The sequence below is a fragment of the Oncorhynchus clarkii genome, unplaced genomic scaffold (genome assembly GCF_045791955.1).
Source record: "Oncorhynchus clarkii lewisi isolate Uvic-CL-2024 unplaced genomic scaffold, UVic_Ocla_1.0 unplaced_contig_14083_pilon_pilon, whole genome shotgun sequence".
In the NCBI taxonomy this organism is placed as follows: Eukaryota; Metazoa; Chordata; class Actinopteri; order Salmoniformes; family Salmonidae; genus Oncorhynchus; species Oncorhynchus clarkii.
In genome coordinates this window covers 138,835-159,302 of record NW_027258076.1, presented here as the reverse complement: position 1 = coordinate 159,302, position 20,468 = coordinate 138,835, and the positions used below count along the sequence as shown (strand labels likewise).

Here is a 20,468-nt window from a genome sequence, read left to right as displayed (position 1 = left end):
TATGGACTGGTAGAAGGTATCCTGGGACAGAGACAGAGACATTATAAAACATGTCTTTATGGACTGGTAGAAGGTATCCTGGGACAGAGACAGAGACATTATAAAACATGTCTTTATGGACTGGTAGAAGGTATCCTGGGACAGAGACAGAGACATTATAAAACATGTCTTTATGGACTGGTAGAAGGTATCCTGGGACAGAGACATTATAAAACATGTCTTTATGGACAGGTAGAAGGTATCCTGGGACAGAGACAGAGAAGGGGACATTATAAAACATGTCTTTATAGACTGGTAGAAGGTATCCTGGGACAGAGACAGAGGAGGGGACATTATAAAACATGTCTTTATGGACTGGTAGAAGGTATCCTGGGACAGAGACAGAGGAGGGGACATTATAAAACATGTCTTTATGGACAGGTAGAAGGTATCCTGGGACAGAGACAGAGGAGGGGACATTATAAAACACGTCTTTATGGACCGGTAGAAGGTATCCTGGGACAGAGACAGAGGAGGGGACATTATAAAACACGTCTTTATGGACTGGTAGAACGTATCCTGGGACAGAGACAGAGGAGGGGACATTATAAAACATGTCTTTATGGACTGGTAGAACGTATCCTGGGACAGAGACAGAGGGGACATTATAAAACATGTCTTTATGGACTGGTAGAAGGTATCCTGGGACAGAGACAGAGACATTATAAAACATGTCTTTATGGACTGGTAGAAGGTATCCTGGGACAGAGACAGAGACATTATAAAACATGTCTTTATGGACCGGTAGAAGGTATCCTGGGACAGAGACAGAGACATTATAAAACATGTCTTTATGGACTGGTAGAAGGTATCCTGGGACAGAGACATTATAAAACATGTCTTTATGGACTGGTAGAAGGTATCCTGGGACAGAGACAGAGACATTATAAAACATGTCTTTATGGACTGGTAGAAGGTATCCTGGAACAGAGACAGAGAAGGGGACATTATAAAACATGTCTTTATGGACTGGTAGAAGGTATCCTGGGACAGAGACAGAGGAGGGGACATTATAAAACATGTCTTTATGGACTGGTAGAAGGTATCCTGGGACAGAGACAGAGGAGGGGACATTATAAAACATGTCTTTATGGACTGGTAGAAGGTATCCTGGGACAGAGACAGAGACATTATAAAACATGTCTTTATGGACTGGTAGAAGGTATCCTGGGACAGAGACAGAGGAGGGGACATTATAAAACATGTCTTTATGGACCGGTAGAAGGTATCCTGGGACAGAGACAGAGACATTATAAAACACGTCTTTATGGACTGGTAGAAGGTATCCTGGGACAGAGACAGAGAAGGGGACATTATAAAACATGTCTTTATAGACTGGTAGAAGGTATCCTGGGACAGAGACAGAGGGGACATTATAAAACATGTCTTTATGGACTGGTAGAAGGTATCCTGGGACAGAGACAGAGGAGGGGACATTATAAAACATGTCTTTATGGACTGGTAGAAGGTATCCTGGGACAGAGACATAGGAGGGGACATTCAAAAACATGTCTTTATGGACTGGTAGAAGGTATCCTGGGACAGAGACAGAGACATTATAAAACATATCTTTATGGACTGGTAGAAGGTATCCTGGGACAGAGACAGAGGAGGGGACGTTATAAAACATGTCTTTATGGACTGGTAGAAGGTATCCTGGGACAGAGACAGAGAAGGGGACATTATAAAACATGTCTTTATGGGCTGGTAGAAGGTATCCTGGGACAGAGACAGAGGAGGGGACATTATAAAACATGTCTTTATGGACAAGTAGAAGGTATCCTGGGACAGAGACAGAGGAGGGGACATTATAAAACATGTCTTTATGGACCGGTAGAAGGTATCCTGGGACAGAGACAGAGGAGGGGACATTATAAAACATGTCTTTATGGACTGGTAGAACATATCCTGGGACAGAGACAGAGGAGGGGACATTATAAAACATGTCTTTATGGACTGGTAGAACGTATCCTGGGACAGAGACAGAGGGGACATTATAAAACATGTCTTTATGGACTGGTAGAAGGTATCCTGGGACAGAGACAGAGACATTATAAAACATGTCTTTATGGACCGGTAGAAGGTATCCTGGGACAGAGACAGAGACATTATAAAACATGTCTTTATGGACTGGTAGAAGGTATCCTGGGACAGAGACAGAGACATTATAAAACATGTCTTTATGGACTGGTAGAAGGTATCCTGGGACAGAGACAGAGAAGGGGACATTATAAAACATGTCTTTATAGACTGGTAGAAGGTATCCTGGGACAGAGACAGAGGAGGGGACATTATAAAACATGTCTTTATGGACTGGTAGAAGGTATCCTGGGACAGAGACAGAGGAGGGGACATTATAAAACATGTCTTTATGGACAGGTAGAAGGTATCGTGGGACAGAGACAGAGGAGGGGACATTATAAAACACGTCTTTATGGACCGGTAGAAGGTATCCTGGGACAGAGACAGAGGAGGGGACATTATAAAACACGTCTTTATGGACTGGTAGAACGTATCCTGGGACAGAGACAGAGGAGGGGACATTATAAAACATGTCTTTATGGACTGGTAGAACGTATCCTGGGACAGAGACAGAGGGGACATTATAAAACATGTCTTTATGGACTGGTAGAAGGTATCCTGGGACAGAGACAGAGACATTATAAAACATGTCTTTATGGACTGGTAGAAGGTATCCTGGGACAGAGACAGAGACATTATAAAACATGTCTTTATGGACCGGTAGAAGGGATCCTGGGACAGAGACAGAGACATTATAAAACATGTCTTTATGGACTGGTAGAAGGTATCCTGGGACAGAGACATTATAAAACATGTCTTTATGGACTGGTAGAAGGTATCCTGGGACAGAGACAGAGACATTATAAAACATGTCTTTATGGACTGGTAGAAGGTATCCTGGGACAGAGACAGAGAAGGGGACATTATAAAACATGTCTTTATGGACTGGTAGAAGGTATCCTGGGACAGAGACAGAGGAGGGGACATTATAAAACATGTCTTTATGGACTGGTAGAAGGTATCCTGGGACAGAGACAGAGACATTATAAAACATGTCTTTATGGACTGGTAGAAGGTATCCTGGGACAGAGACAGAGGAGGGGACATTATAAAACATGTCTTTATGGACCGGTAGAAGGTATCCTGGGACAGAGACAGAGACATTATAAAACACGTCTTTATGGACTGGTAGAAGGTATCCTGGGACAGAGACAGAGGAGGGGACATTATAAAACATGTCTTTATAGACTGGTAGAAGGTATCCTGGGACAGAGACAGAGGAGGGGACATTATAAAACATGTCTTTATGGACTGGTAGAAGGTATCCTGGGACAGAGACAGAGACATTATAAAACATGTCTTTATGGACTGGTAGAAGGTATCCTGGGACAGAGACAGAGACATTATAAAACATGTCTTTATGGACTGGTAGAAGGTATCCTGGGACAGAGACAGAGACATTATAAAACATGTCTTTATGGACTGGTAGAAGGTATCCTGGGACAGAGACATTATAAAACATGTCTTTATGGACAGGTAGAAGGTATCCTGGGACAGAGACAGAGAAGGGGACATTATAAAACATGTCTTTATAGACTGGTAGAAGGTATCCTGGGACAGAGACAGAGGAGGGGACATTATAAAACATGTCTTTATGGACTGGTAGAAGGTATCCTGGGACAGAGACAGAGGAGGGGACATTATAAAACATGTCTTTATGGACAGGTAGAAGGTATCCTGGGACAGAGACAGAGGAGGGGACATTATAAAACACGTCTTTATGGACCGGTAGAAGGTATCCTGGGACAGAGACAGAGGAGGGGACATTATAAAACACGTCTTTATGGACTGGTAGAACGTATCCTGGGACAGAGACAGAGGAGGGGACATTATAAAACATGTCTTTATGGACTGGTAGAACGTATCCTGGGACAGAGACAGAGGGGACATTATAAAACATGTCTTTATGGACTGGTAGAAGGTATCCTGGGACAGAGACAGAGACATTATAAAACATGTCTTTATGGACTGGTAGAAGGTATCCTGGGACAGAGACAGAGACATTATAAAACATGTCTTTATGGACCGGTAGAAGGTATCCTGGGACAGAGACAGAGACATTATAAAACATGTCTTTATGGACTGGTAGAAGGTATCCTGGGACAGAGACATTATAAAACATGTCTTTATGGACTGGTAGAAGGTATCCTGGGACAGAGACAGAGACATTATAAAACATGTCTTTATGGACTGGTAGAAGGTATCCTGGGACAGAGACAGAGAAGGGGACATTATAAAACATGTCTTTATGGACTGGTAGAAGGTATCCTGGGACAGAGACAGAGGAGGGGACATTATAAAACATGTCTTTATGGACTGGTAGAAGGTATCCTGGGACAGAGACAGAGACATTATAAAACATGTCTTTATGGACTGGTAGAAGGTATCCTGGGACAGAGACAGAGGAGGGGACATTATAAAACATGTCTTTATGGACCGGTAGAAGGTATCCTGGGACAGAGACAGAGACATTATAAAACACGTCTTTATGGACTGGTAGAAGGTATCCTGGGACAGAGACAGAGGAGGGGACATTATAAAACATGTCTTTATAGACTGGTAGAAGGTATCCTGGGACAGAGACAGAGGAGGGGACATTATAAAACATGTCTTTATGGACTGGTAGAAGGTATCCTGGGACAGAGACAGAGACATTATAAAACATGTCTTTATGGACTGGTAGAAGGTATCCTGGGACAGAGACAGAGACATTATAAAACATGTCTTTATGGACTGGTAGAAGGTATCCTGGGACAGAGACAGAGACATTATAAAACATGTCTTTATGGACTGGTAGAAGGTATCCTGGGACAGAGACATTATAAAACATGTCTTTATGGACAGGTAGAAGGTATCCTGGGACAGAGACAGAGAAGGGGACATTATAAAACATGTCTTTATAGACTGGTAGAAGGTATCCTGGGACAGAGACAGAGGAGGGGACATTATAAAACATGTCTTTATGGACTGGTAGAAGGTATCCTGGGACAGAGACAGAGGAGGGGACATTATAAAACATGTCTTTATGGACAGGTAGAAGGTATCCTGGGACAGAGACAGAGGAGGGGACATTATAAAACACGTCTTTATGGACCGGTAGAAGGTATCCTGGGACAGAGACAGAGGAGGGGACATTATAAAACACGTCTTTATGGACTGGTAGAACGTATCCTGGGACAGAGACAGAGGAGGGGACATTATAAAACATGTCTTTATGGACTGGTAGAACGTATCCTGGGACAGAGACAGAGGGGACATTATAAAACATGTCTTTATGGACTGGTAGAAGGTATCCTGGGACAGAGACAGAGACATTATAAAACATGTCTTTATGGACTGGTAGAAGGTATCCTGGGACAGAGACAGAGACATTATAAAACATGTCTTTATGGACCGGTAGAAGGTATCCTGGGACAGAGACAGAGACATTATAAAACATGTCTTTATGGACTGGTAGAAGGTATCCTGGGACAGAGACATTATAAAACATGTCTTTATGGACTGGTAGAAGGTATCCTGGGACAGAGACAGAGACATTATAAAACATGTCTTTATGGACTGGTAGAAGGTATCCTGGGACAGAGACAGAGAAGGGGACATTATAAAACATGTCTTTATGGACTGGTAGAAGGTATCCTGGGACAGAGACAGAGGAGGGGACATTATAAAACATGTCTTTATGGACTGGTAGAAGGTATCCTGGGACAGAGACAGAGGAGGGGACATTATAAAACATGTCTTTATGGACTGGTAGAAGGTATCCTGGGACAGAGACAGAGACATTATAAAACATGTCTTTATGGACTGGTAGAAGGTATCCTGGGACAGAGACAGAGGAGGGGACATTATAAAACATGTCTTTATGGACCGGTAGAAGGTATCCTGGGACAGAGACAGAGACATTATAAAACACGTCTTTATGGACTGGTAGAAGGTATCCTGGGACAGAGACAGAGAAGGGGACATTATAAAACATGTCTTTATAGACTGGTAGAAGGTATCCTGGGACAGAGACAGAGGGGACATTATAAAACATGTCTTTATGGACTGGTAGAAGGTATCCTGGGACAGAGACATAGGAGGGGACATTACAAAACATGTCTTTATGGACTGGTAGAAGGTATCCTGGGACAGAGACAGAGACATTATAAAACATATCTTTATGGACTGGTAGAAGGTATCCTGGGACAGAGACAGAGGAGGGGACGTTATAAAACATGTCTTTATGGACTGGTAGAAGGTATCCTGGGACAGAGACAGAGAAGGGGACATTATAAAACATGTCTTTATGGGCTGGTAGAAGGTATCCTGGGACAGAGACAGAGGAGGGGACATTATAAAACATGTCTTTATGGACAAGTAGAAGGTATCCTGGGACAGAGACAGAGGAGGGGACATTATAAAACATGTCTTTATGGACCGGTAGAAGGTATCCTGGGACAGAGACAGAGGAGGGGACATTATAAAACATGTCTTTATGGACTGGTAGAACATATCCTGGGACAGAGACAGAGGAGGGGACATTATAAAACATGTCTTTATGGACTGGTAGAACGTATCCTGGGACAGAGACAGAGGGGACATTATAAAACATGTCTTTATGGACTGGTAGAAGGTATCCTGGGACAGAGACAGAGACATTATAAAACATGTCTTTATGGACCGGTAGAAGGTATCCTGGGACAGAGACAGAGACATTATAAAACATGTCTTTATGGACTGGTAGAAGGTATCCTGGGACAGAGACAGAGACATTATAAAACATGTCTTTATGGACTGGTAGAAGGTATCCTGGGACAGAGACAGAGAAGGGGACATTATAAAACATGTCTTTATGGACTGGTAGAAGGTATCCTGGGACAGAGACAGAGAAGGGGACATTATAAAACATGTCTTTATAGACTGGTAGAAGGTATCCTGGGACAGAGACAGAGGAGGGGACATTATAAAACATGTCTTTATGGACTGGTAGAAGGTATCCTGGGACAGAGACAGAGGAGGGGACATTATAAAACATGTCTTTATGGACTGGTAGAAGGTATCCTGGGACAGAGACAGAGGAGGGGACATTATAAAACATGTCTTTATGGACTGGTAGAAGGTATCCTGGGACAGAGACAGAGACATTATAAAACATATCTTTATGGACTGGTAGAAGGTATCCTGGGACAGAGACAGAGGAGGGGACATTATAAAACATGTCTTTATGGACTGGTAGAAGGTATCCTGGGACAGAGACAGAGACATTATAAAACATGTCTTTATGGACTGGTAGAAGGTATCCTGGGACAGAGACAGAGAAGGGGACATTATAAAACATGTCTTTATGGACTGGTAGAAGGTATCCTGGGACAGAGACAGAGACATTATAAAACATGTCTTTATGGACTGGTAGAAGGTATCCTGGGACAGAGACAGAGGAGGGGACATTATAAAACATGTCTTTATGGACCGGTAGAAGGTATCCTGGGACAGAGACAGAGGAGGGGACATTATACACAAATACTTCTTAGTTACAAACTTTTGAGTTGAGATTCCTCATTCTGACGTTCTGAAACGGACGTGTGTCACGACACATAACTTCATATTATCCTGCTCTGTGTACTGTGTGTTTAGTTGTTACAGAGGTAGTTCATGACATAACTTCATATTATCCTGCTCTGTGTACTGTGTGTTTAGTTGTGTTACAGAGGTAGTTCATGACATAACTTCATATTATCCTGCTCTGTGTACTGTGTGTTTAGTTGTTACAGTGTTAGTTCATGACATAACTTCATATTATCCTGCTCTGTGTACTGTGTGTTTAGTTGTGTTACAGAGGTAGTTCATGACATAACTTCATATTATCCTGCTCTGTGTACTGTGTGTTTAGTTGTGTTAAAGAGATAGTTCAGTGAACTGGTGTGATGAACAAGCCTGACCCCTCTGTTAGGAGGGACTAACTACACACACACCTTCTTCATGAGCAGGAAGATGTGTGTCTGGGCAGCGTCCAGCACGTAGCGGTGAGGAACAACCAGACCCTTCACTGTCAGCCCCATGGTACGACCATCGATGTTGATCCATCGAGGAGCTCCAGGCTTCAGAAAGGTGCTACGCACACACACACACACACACACAGAGATACACACACACACACGCAGAGGTTAAAAACCAAGAAGCAACTCTTTCTGTCTCACACACAGAGGTTAAGGTTCTCTCTGTCTCACACACAGAGGTTAAGGTTCTCTCTGTCTCACACATTCTCCAGTGTAACTCACTTGAAGATGAACTGGGATTTCTCTGGTATGGCAGACGCTGCTCCCCACCTCATCTCCTCAGCTGCCTCGTAGAACGCCATGTTCTCCGCTGCGCACACACACACACACACACACACACACACACACACACACACACACACACACACACACATAGATACACACACACACACACACACGCGCGCGCACACACACATACAGACACACGCACACACACACATACAGACACACACACACACACATACAGAGACACACACACACACGCACACACACTGCTAGGTTAGCTGAGCTGCATACCACAGCATGCATGGTAAACCGTAGGGTACATCCTAAATGACATGGCTCCCTATTCCCTAGTGCACTACATAGGGTGCATCCTAAATGACATGGCTCCCTATTCCCTAGTGCACTACATAGGGTTCCATTTGGGATGAACGTTTCCTCCCTTGCGTCCTCTGTTGGAGGAACTATTAATGCTTTGAGGAGGCAAGGAAAGAGGACACAAGGAATCGAGGAAAAACGAATTGAGGAAACGATGTGTTTTAAAAAAATTTTATTGAACCTTTATTTAACAAGGCAAGCCAGTTAAGAACACATTCTTATTTACAATGACGGCCTAACCCTACCCCGGCCAAACCCTACCCCGGCCAAACCCTACCCCGGCCAAACCCTAACCCGGACGACGCTGGGTCAATTGTGCGCCGCCCGATTCCCGATCAAGGTCGGTTGTGAAACAGCCCAGGATCGAACCAGGGTCTGTAGCGCCGCCTTTAGCACTGAGATACAGTGCCTTAGACCGCTCTGCCACTCGGGAGCGATTTGACCTCTGACCTCATTAGGGCTTGTGTAAGGAAAAAGTATGTGTGTGTACTGACCACTGTGCTCCTTCTTGAGGAAGAGCTTGAAGTCGACTCTGCCTCGTGGGTCACTGATCAGCTCCCAGAAGCTCAAGACCCAACGCTCCACACTCAACTTAGTGGGGATGTCCACACTGATGAAGAGAGAGAGAGGGGGAGAGAGAGAGAGAGGGGGGGAGGAGAGAGAGATGGGGAGGAGAGAGAGAGAGATGGGGAGGAGAGAGAGAGAGATGGGGGAGAGAGAGAGAGAGATGGGGGAGAGAGAGAGAGAGATGGGGGAGAGAGAGAGAGAGAGATGAGAGAGAGAGATGGGGAAGAGAGAGAGAGAGAGAGAGATGGGGAAGAGAGAGAGAGAGAGATGGGGAAGAGAGAGAGAGAGAGATGGGGAAGAGAGAGAGATGGGGAAGAGAGAGAGATGGGGAAGAGAGAGAGAGAGATGGGGAAGAGAGAGAGAGAGATGGGGAGGAGAGAGAGAGATGGGGAAGGGAGAGAGAGAGATGGGGAAGGGAGAGAGAGAGATGGGGAGGAGAGAGAGAGATGGGGAAGGGAGAGAGAGAGATGGGGAGGAGAGAGAGAGATGGGGAAGGGAGAGAGAGAGATGGGGAGGAGAGAGAGAGAGATGGGGAAGCGAGAGAGATGGGGAAGAGAGAGAGATGGGGAAGAGAGAGAGAGATGGGGAAGAGAGAGAGAGATGGGGAAGAGAGAGAGAGATGGGGAGGAGAGAGAGAGATGGGGAAGGGAGAGAGAGAGATGGGGAAGAGAGAGAGAGAGATGGGGAAGAGAGAGAGAGAGAGATGGGGGAGAGAGAAAGATGGGGAAGAGAGAGAGAGAGAGAGAGAGATGGGGAAGAGAGAGAGAGATGGGGAAGAGAGAGAGAGATGTGGAAGAGAGAGAGAGAGAGAGATGGGGAAGATAGAGAGAGAGATGGGGAAGAGAGAGAGAGATGGGGAAGAGAGAGAGAGATGGGGAAGAGAGAGAGAGATTCTAATGAAATCATCATGATCTTCAATCAAGACTTTGAACAGTAGAATCATGTGTATTTCTACTGGGCCAGAGCAAAACTATGCACCTGTGTTCAGTTGCCAGAAATTACCTTCTTGAGTTGAGTTGCCAGAACTCATCACTGTCCGTTATCCAAGGGTTGCTGGGGACAGGGGTTGTCAGGAACGGGTCGTGATTGTGGTGGGTTGTCACGAACTTGACAAAGCTGAGGAGGACAGAGGGGACATAAACGCTGTGAATCTCTATCATACGTTGTCGTCCCAAAAATAATCATATATACAATAAAATAACTTCTCTCGTTATACTGTAACGTTGGGGTTTATTTTATTTTGGACGGGTCTTACATTTCTGAACACAATATTAATGTTGCTGGTCTCAGTCAGTCAATCAGTCAGTCAGTCAATCAATTCATCAAATGACCACACACAAACACAACCTATCAATCAATCAATTAATGTGTGAAGTGTATTGAGAAGGACTTACGCTGTGAGGGACACAGACGATTTGACAGCTGACCTCATTAGGGCTTGTGTAAGGAAAATGTTCTGGGGAGCAGGAGAGAGGAGAGGAGAGAGGGAGATAAGGAGGAGGAGGAGAGGATAGAGGGAGATAAATAAGGAGGAGAGGGGGATAAATAAGGAGGAGGAGAGAGGAGAGGAGAGAGGGGGATAAATAAGGAGGAGGAGAGAGGAGAGGAGAGAGGGGGATAAATAAGGAGGAGAGGAGAGGATAGAGGGAGATAAATAAGGAGGAGGAGAGGATAGAGGGAGATAAATAAGGAGGAGGAGAGGAGATGATAGAGGGGGATAAATAAGGAGGAAGAGGAGAGAGGAGGATAGAGGGGGATAAATAAGGAGGAGGAGATGATAGAGGGGGATAAATAAGGAGGAGGAGAGGATAGAGGGGGATAAATAAGGAGGAGGAGAGGATAGAGGGGGATAAATAAGGAGGAGGAGAGGATATAGGGGGATAAATAAGGAGGAGGAGAGGAGAGGATAGAGGGAGATAAGGAGGAGGAGAGGATAGAGGGAGATAAATAAGGAGGAGGAGAGGAGATGATAGAGGGGGATAAATAAGGAGGAAGAGGAGAGAGGAGGATAGAGGGGGATAAATAAGGAGGAGGAGAGGATAGAGGGGGATAAATAAGGAGGAGGAGAGGATAGAGGGGGATAAATAAGGAGGAGGAGAGGATATAGGGGGATAAATAAGGAGGAGGAGAGGAGAGGATAGAGGGGGATAAATAAGGAGGAGAGGATAGAGGGGGATAAATAAGGAGGAGGAGAGAGGAGAGGATAGAGGGGGATAAATAAGGAGGAGAGGAGAGGAGAGGATAGAGGGGGATAAATAAGGAGGAGGAGAGAGGAGAGGATAGAGGGGGATAAATAAGGAGGAGAGGAGAGGAGAGGATAGAGGGGGATAAATAAGGAGGAGGAGAGAGGAGAGGATAGAGGGGGATAAATAAGGAGGAGAGGAGAGGATAGAGGGGGATAAATAAGGAGGAGGAGAGAGGAGAGGATAGAGGGGGATAAATAAGGAGGAGAGGAGAGGATAGAGGGGGATAAATAAGGAGGAGGAGAGAGGAGAGGATAGAGGGGGATAAATAAGGAGGAGAGGAGAGGATAGAGGGGGATAAATAAGGAGGAGAGGAGAGGATAGAGGGGGATAAATAAGGAGGAGAGGAGAGGAAGAGAGGAGGAGAGGAGAGGATAGAGGGGGATAAATAAGGAGGAGGAGAGAGGAGGATAGAGGGGGATAAATAAGGAGGAGGAGAGAGAGGGGGGATAAATAAGGAGGAGGATAGAGGGGGATAAATAAGGAGGAGAGGAGGAAATAAGGAGGAGGAGAGAGAATAGAGGAAATGAGGATGAGGAGGAGGAGGAGAGAGACGAGAAGAAGGAAAGAGGAGAGAAGAGAGGAAGGGGAGAGAAGGAAGGATAGGAAGGCGAGGAGAGGAAGGGGAGAAGAGAGGAGAGGAAGGGGAGAAGAGAGGAGAGGAAGGGGAGAAGAGAGGAGAGGAAGGGGAGAGGAGAGAGGAGAGGAAGAGGAGAGGAGAGGAAGGGGAGAGGAGGAAGGATAGGAAGGGGAGAAGAGAGGAGAGGAAGGGGAGAAGAGAGGAGAGGAAGAGGAGAAGAAAGGAGAGGAAGAGGAGATACATGATATGTCTGTAATTTCTGTACTTAATCTATTTTCTACACCAACACATAAACTTGAGTGCATTGGGTTATTCAGGTATTCCAGTGCAGAAGTATGTCTGATGTCTTACGGTTCTCCTGACCACGTCGAAGGTCAACACCTGAAAACCCACGAGAGAAGAACAGCTTGTTATTACAGGCAGAGCTCTTCTGTTCCACTGCTATCTAAAGTCACAACTAACGCACTCTCACACACACAATCCCCCTCGAAAGCAGGCTACAGCACAGTCACAGGCTACAGCACAGTCGCAGGCTACACCACAGTCACAGGCTACAGCACAGTCACAGGCTACAGCACAGTCACAGGCTACACCACAGTCACAGGCTATACCACAGTCACAGGCTACACCACAGTCACAGGCTACATACACCACAGTCACAGACTACACCACAGTCACAGACTACACCACAGTCACAGGCTACACCACAGTCACAGGCTATACCACAGTCACAGGCTACACCACAGTCACAGGCTACATACACCACAGTCACAGGCTACAGCATAGTCACAGACTACACCACAGTCACAGGCTACACCACAGTCACAGGCTACACCACAGTCACAGACTACACCACAGTCACAGACTACACCACAGTCACAGGCTACACCAGTTACAGGCTACACCACAGTCACACTACACCACAGTCACAGGCTACACCACAGTCACAGGCTACACCACAGTCACAGGCTACACCACAGTCACAGACTACACCACAGTCACAGGCTACACAACAGTCACAGGCTACACCACAGTCACACTACACCACAGTCACACTACACCACAGTCACACTACACCACAGTCACAGGCTACACCACAGTCACAGACTACACCACAGTCACAGGCTACACCACAGTCACAGGCTACACCACAGTCACAGGCTACACCAGTCACAGGCTACACCACAGTCACACTACACCACAGTCACACTACACCACAGTCACAGGCTACACCACAGTCATAGACTACACCACAGTCACAGGCTACACCACAGTCACAGGCTACACCACAGTCACAGGCTACATACACCACAGTCACAGACTACACCACAGTCACAGACTACACCACAGTCACAGGCTACACCACAGTCACAGGCTATACCACAGTCACAGGCTACACCACAGTCACAGGCTACATACACCACAGTCACAGGCTACAGCATAATCACAGACTACACCACAGTCACAGGCTACACCACAGTCACAGGCTACACCACAGTCACAGACTACACCACAGTCACAGACTACACCACAGTCACAGGCTACACCAGTTACAGGCTACACCACAGTCACACTACACCACAGTCACAGGCTACACCACAGTCACAGGCTACACCACAGTCACAGGCTACACCACAGTCACAGACTACACCACAGTCACAGGCTACACAACAGTCACAGGCTACACCACAGTCACACTACACCACAGTCACACTACACCACAGTCACACTACACCACAGTCACAGGCTACACCACAGTCACAGACTACACCACAGTCACAGGCTACACCACAGTCACAGGCTACACCACAGTCACAGGCTACACCAGTCACAGGCTACACCACAGTCACACTACACCACAGTCACACTACACCACAGTCACAGGCTACACCACAGTCATAGACTACACCACAGTCACAGGCTACACCACAGTCACACTACACCACAGTCACAGGCTACACCACAAGAAGATAAATCTGCATGGTAAGGCAGAAAGAGTGTGTGTGTGTGTGTGTGTGTGTGTGTGTGTGTGTGTGTGTGTGTGTGTGTGTGTGTGTGTGTGTGTGTGTGTGTGTGTGTGTGTGTGTGTGTGTGTGTGTAAACAATCCTCTCGACAACAGGTGAAGGATGTGATGGAATAGAATCTGAAGGAAGAGACGACAGAACAAACTGTCAAATGAAGAGCAGAGAAAGACAGAGAAAATACAAACCCCTCCAACCCAAAAAGGCCTGTGCTGTTGAAATCTTTGACTATGTACAGACACAGGGAGCACAGCCCTGCTATTGAGAAAGGCCGCCGTAGGCAGACATGGCTCTCAAGAGAAGACAGGCTATGTGCTCACTGCCCACAAAATGAGGTGGAAACTGAGCTGCACTATCTAACCTCCTGCCACATGTATGATCATATTAGAGAGACATATTTCCCTCAGATTACACAGATCCACAAAGAATTCGAAAACAAACCCAATTTTGAAAAACTCCCATATCTACTGGGTGAAATATCACAGTGTGACATCACAGCAGCAAGATTTGTGACCTGTTGCCACGAGAAAATGGCAACAAGTGAAGAACAAGCACCATTATAAATACAACCCATATTTATGTTTATTTATTAGGCCGTCATTGTAAAGAACTGTAGTCTAGTAGCCTCTCTAGAGTGAGAGGTAGAGAAGTAGAGAGAGAGAGAACTGTAGTCTAGTAGCCTCTCTAGAGTGAGAGGTAGAGAAGTAGAGAGGGAGAGAGAACTGTAGTCTAGTAGCCTCTCTAGAGTGAGAGGTAGAGAAGTAGAGAGAGAGAGAGAGAACTGTAGTCTAGTAGCCTCTCTAGAGTGAGAGGTAGAGAAGTAGAGAGAGAGAGAGAACTGTAGTCTAGTAGCCTCTCTAGAGTGAGAGGTAGAGAAGTAGAGAGGGAGAGAGAACTGTAGTCTAGTAGCCTCTCTAGAGTGAGAGGTAGAGAAGTAGAGAGGGAGAGAGAACTGTAGTCTAGTAGCCTCTCTAGAGTGAGAGGTAGAGAAGTAGAGAGAGAGAGAGAACTGTAGTCTAGTAGCCTCTCTAGAGTGAGAGGTAGAGAAGTAGAGAGAGAGAGAGAACTGTAGTCTAGTAGCCTCTCTAGAGTGAGAGGTAGAGAAGTAGAGAGAGAGAGAGAACTGTAGTCCAGTAGCCTCTCTAGAGTGAGAGGTAGAGAAGTAGAGAGAGAGAGAGAACTGTAGTCTAGTAGCCTCTCTAGAGTGAGAGGTAGAGAAGTAGAGAGAGAGAGAGAACTGTAGTCTAGTAGCCTCTCTAGAGTGAGAGGTAGAGAAGTAGAGAGAGAGAGAGAACTGTAGTCTAGTAGCCTCTCTAGAGTGAGAGGTAGAGAAGTAGAGAGAGAGAGAGAGAACTGTAGTCTAGTAGCCTCTCTAGAGTGAGAGGTAGAGAAGTAGAGAGAGAGAGAGAACTGTAGTCTAGTAGCCTCTCTAGAGTGAGAGGTAGAGAAGTAGAGAGAGAGAGAGAACTGTAGTCTAGTAGCCTCTAGAGTGAGAGGTAGAGAAGTAGAGAGAGAGAGAGAACTGTCTCTCTCTCTCACTCTCTTTCTCCTCTCTCTCAACTTTCCCTTCACTCTCTCTCTCTTTCTCCTCTCTCAACTTTCCATTCACTCACTCTCTCTCTCTCTCAACTTTCCATTTACTCTCTCTCTCTCAACTTTCCCTTCATTCACTCTCTCTCTCTCTCTCTCAACTTTCCCTTCACTCTCTCTCTCTGTCTCTCTCTCTCTCTCTCTCTGTCTCCTCTCCCTCTCTCTCTGTCTCCTCTCTCTCAACTTTCCCTTCACTCTCTCTCTCTCTCTCCTCTCTCTCAACTTTTCCTTCACTCTCTCTCTCTCTCTCTCTCTCTGTCTCCTCTCTCTCAACTTTCCCTTCACTCTCTCTCTATTCACTCTCCCACATCTCTTCATCTCAGACTGGTGGGGTGATGACGTATGAGGTGGCAGGTAGCCTATCGGTTAAGAGTGTTGGGCCAGTAACAGAAAGGGTGCTGGTTCAAATCCCGAGTCAACTAGGTGAAAAATCTGCCCTTGAACAAGGCACTTAACCCTAAACGGTCCTGTAAGTCTCTCTGGATAAGAGCGTCTGGTAAATTACAAAAATTTCAAATTGAAATATGACAAGGGAAAGAATTTCAGCACATTACATCTAACCTCTGTAACACAGAAGTAGAATCTTGTGTAATTTGGTCAGCAGTGTGAACGTCTGTGTTCATAGTGTTAGAAACTGATGTATCTGCAAACCCCCCCCCCCCCTCCCCCCGATCTGCATGGGCACAACCCCCCCCCCACCCCCGATCTGCATGCCCCCCCCCCCCCCCCCCCCACCCCCACCCCCGATCTGCATGGGCACGCGATCGAAGGTCTCGAGGTGAAGCAAATGAAGCAGTGCTTTCACCCAATCCTGATACATCCAAATAACCAGTGACAAACCCAGAAAACTGAATGAATACTGCTCGTTATCACGTATCCTATTCAGTCCTGGCAGAATCTGGATCTGGAGATGTACATTATGACACCTCCTACCACCTCTCAACGTAGCTCCACCCCCTTCGAACGTCAAACTCTTTTACTTTAACCTCAAACCAGGAAGTCCAAAATAAATCCTATTGAGATAACAAGGATGCTTCCCAAACGACAACACATTATACACTGAGTGGAGAATCATTAAGAACACCTGTCTTTCCATGACATGGACTGACCAGGTGAATCCAGGTGAAAGACATGATCCCTTATTGATGTCACTTGTTGAATCCACTGCAATCAGTGTAGATGAAGGGGAGGAGACCTGGTTAAAGAAGGAGTTTTAAGCCTTGAGACAATTGAGACATGGATTGTGTATGTGTTGCCATTCAGAGGGTGAATGGGCAAGACACATTTAAGTGCCTTTGAACGGGGTATGGTAGTAGGTGCCAGGTGCACGGGTTTGTGTCAAGAACTGCAACGCTGCTGGGGTTTTCCACACTCAACAGTTTTCCATGTGTATCAAGAATGGTCCACCACCCTACGAACATCCAGACAACTTGACCCAACTGTGGAAAGCATTGGGGTCAACATGGGCCAGCATCCCTGTGGAACGCTTTCAACACCTTGTAGAGTCAACATGGGCCAGCATCCCTGTGGAACACTTTCAACACCTTGTAGAGTCAACATGGGCCAGCATCCCTGTGGAACGCTTTCAACACCTTGTAGAGTCAACATGGGCCAGCATCCCTGTGGAACGCTTTCAACACCTTGTAGAGTCAACATGGGCCAGCATCCCTGTGGAAAGCTTTCAACACCTTGTAGAGTCAACATGGGCCAGCATCCCCGTGGAACGCTTTCAACACCTTGTAGAGTCAACATGGGCCAACATCCCTGTGGAACACTTTCAACACCTTGTAGAGTCAACATGGGCCAGCATCCCTGTGGAACACTTTCAACACCTTGTGGAGTCAACATGGGCCAGCATCCCTGTGGAACACTTTCAACACCTTGTAGAGTCAACATGGGCCAGCATCCCTGTGGAACCCTTTCAACACCTTGTAGAGTCAACATGGGCCAGCATCCCTGTGGAACACTTTCAACACCTTGTAGAGTCAACATGGGCCAGCATCCCTGTGGAACGCTTTCAACACCTTGTAGAGTCAACATGGGCCAGCATCCCTGTGGAACGCTTTCAACACCTTGTAGAGTCAACATGGGCCAGCATCCCTGTGGAACGCTTTCAACACCTTGTAGAGTCAACATGGGCCAGCATCCCTGTGGAACGCTTTCAACACCTTGTAGAGTCCGTGGCCTGATGAATTGAGGCTGTTCTGAGAGCAAAGGAAGGGGGGCAACTCAATATCAGGAAGGTGTCCTTGATGTTTTGTACATTCAGTGTATAATGTACAGGGTGCATTTGGGAACCACTCTGTTTTCCAAGGGAAATGTCTCTCAGAGAGCACAGTACTCACCTGTTACCTCCTCTGCATTGGGGTCAATGAGACGGTCCAGACCATAGTCCATGGCACTGTGTGTCCGACGCTGTGGACACAACAAGCACCTGTTTAGTCAGTCTGATGTGCTGTAACTCAACATATTATCTCCAGAGTCTGGAGCACAGACCCCTGGGTAAGGAACTGGAGCACAGACCCCTGGGTAAGGAACTGGGGCACAGACCCCTGGGTAAGGAACTGGGGCACAGACCCCTGGGTGAGGAATTGGAGCACAGACCCCTGGGTAAGGAACTGGAGCACAGACCCCTGGGTAAGGAATTGGAGCACAGACCCCTGGGTAAGGAACTGGAGCACAGACCCCTGGGTAAGGAACTGGAGCACAGACCCCTGGGTAAGGAATTGGAGCACAGACCCCTGGGTAAGGAACTGGAGCACAGACCCCTGGGTAAGGAACTGGAGCACAGACCCCTGGGTATGGAACTGGAGCACAGACCCCTGGGTATGGAACTGGAGCACAGACCCCTGGGTAAGGAACTGGAGCACAGACCCCTGGGTAAGGAACTGGAGCACAGACCCCTGGGTAAGGAACTGGAGCACAGACCCCTGGGTAAGGAATTGGAGCACAGACCCCTGGGTAAGGAACTGGAGCACAGACCCCTGGGTAAGGAACTGGAGCACAGACCCCTGGGTAAGGAACTGGAGCACAGACCCCTGGGTAAGGAACTGGAGCACAGACCCCTGGGTAAGGAACTGGAGCACAGACCCCTGGGTAAGGAACTGAAGCACAGACCCCTGGGTAAGGAACTGGAGCACAGACCCCTGGGTAAGGAACTGGAGCACAGACTCCTGGGTAAGGAACTGGAGCACAGACCCCTGGGTAAGGAACTGGATGAACATACTGATGTTTTCCAAACAGATCTGGCACCAACATCCTCAATCATTGTTCATTTTGAACGAGAACATTATATTACTTGTATTTAATAGTTTTTTATTTAACCCTTATTAAGTTGACTGAGAACACATTCTCATTTACAGCAACGTCCTGGGGAATAGTTACAGGGGAGAGGAGGGGGGATGAATGAACCAATAGGAAGCTACTTGAACACGCTCCAACTCCTTTCTGCATCTAATTGGTCCTTTTGGAAGTTTTTCCTGGTAAACCTTTTTGTTGGATTTTCCTCAGTGTTGTCAAGCAGCCCTCCTAGTTTCCTGCTGCAGCGTGGAGTTCTACCCGAACTGAGTAACAGGTTTGATTTTCCTCAGTGTTGTCAAGCAGCCCTCCTAGTTTCCTGCTGCAGCGTGGAGGCCTACCCGAACTGAGTAACAGGTTTGATTTTCCTCAGTGTTGTCAAGCAGCCCTCCTAGTTTCCTGCTGCAGCGTGGAGGCCTACCTGAACTGAGTAAACAGGTTTGATTTTCCTCAGTGTTGTCAAGCAGCCCTCCTAGTTTCCTGCTGCAGTGTGGAGGCCTACCTGAACTGAGTAACAGGTTTGATTTTCCTCAGTGTTGTCAAGCAGCCCTCCTAGTTTCCTGCTGCAGCGTGGAGGCCTACCTGAACTGAGTAACAGGTTTGATTTTCCTCAGTGTTGTCAAGCAGCCCTCCTAGTTTCCTGCTGCAGCGTGGAGGCCTACCTGAACTGAGTAACAGGTTTGATTTTCCTCAGTGTTGTCAAGCAGCCCTCCTAGTTTCCTGCTGCAGCGTGGAGGCCTACCTGAACTGAGTAACAGGTTTGATTTTCCTCAGTGTTGTCAAGCAGCCCTCCTAGTTTCCTGCTGCAGCGTGGAGGCCTACCTGAACTGAGTAACAGGTTTGATTATTCCCCCATGTCCTAAAAACACCTCGTATAATTTCTCCTGTGTTCTATTACATCACACATAGTCCTTGGCGATGTCCCCCCCCATTAGTCATGTAATAACATTACAGGTCTCATAGGGGTCTCATAGAGGTGTCATAGAGGTCTCATAGGAGTCTCATAGAGGTCTCATAGGGGTCTCATAAAGGTGTCATAGGGGTCTCATAGAGGTCTCATAGAGGTCTCATAGGGGTCTCATAGAGGTCTCATAGGGGTCTCATAGAGGTGTCATAGGGGTCTCATAGAGGTCTCATAGGGGTCTCATAGAGGTGTCATAGGGGTCTAATAGAGGTCTCATAGGGGTCTCATAGAGGTGTCATAGAGGTCTCATAGAGGTCTCATAGGGGTCTCATAGAGGTGTCATAGGGGTCTAATAGAGGTCTCATAGGGGTCTCATAGAGGTGTCATAGGGGTCTAATAGAGGTCTCATAGGGGTCTCATAGAGGTGTCATAGGGGTCTAATAGAGGTCTCATAGGGGTCTCATACAGGTCTCATAGGGGTCTCATAGAGGTGTCATAGGGGTCTA

At 46.6% G+C, this 20,468-nt stretch overlaps 1 protein-coding gene across 1 annotated transcript in view; it reads right to left on the bottom strand.

Moving 5' to 3' along the window:
* Positions 1 to 7,559: 7,559 nt before the first annotated feature.
* Positions 7,560 to 20,468, bottom strand: part of LOC139395225 (regulator of G-protein signaling 9-like) — a gene marked incomplete at its 3' end in the record, with an annotated part of 29,566 nt that continues 16,657 nt past the window's right edge. Inside the window, exons 9-16 of the mRNA XM_071142871.1 lie at positions 18,114 to 18,176; positions 12,501 to 12,530; positions 10,721 to 10,782; positions 10,329 to 10,442; positions 9,254 to 9,369; positions 8,382 to 8,469; positions 8,076 to 8,214; positions 7,560 to 7,587 (exon numbers count right to left, since the gene is read on the bottom strand). Of these exons, the coding sequence (XP_070998972.1) occupies positions 7,560 to 7,587; positions 8,076 to 8,214; positions 8,382 to 8,469; positions 9,254 to 9,369; positions 10,329 to 10,442; positions 10,721 to 10,782; positions 12,501 to 12,530; positions 18,114 to 18,176 (640 nt within the window). The remainder of the gene's footprint in view (positions 7,588 to 8,075; positions 8,215 to 8,381; positions 8,470 to 9,253; positions 9,370 to 10,328; positions 10,443 to 10,720; positions 10,783 to 12,500; positions 12,531 to 18,113; positions 18,177 to 20,468) is intronic.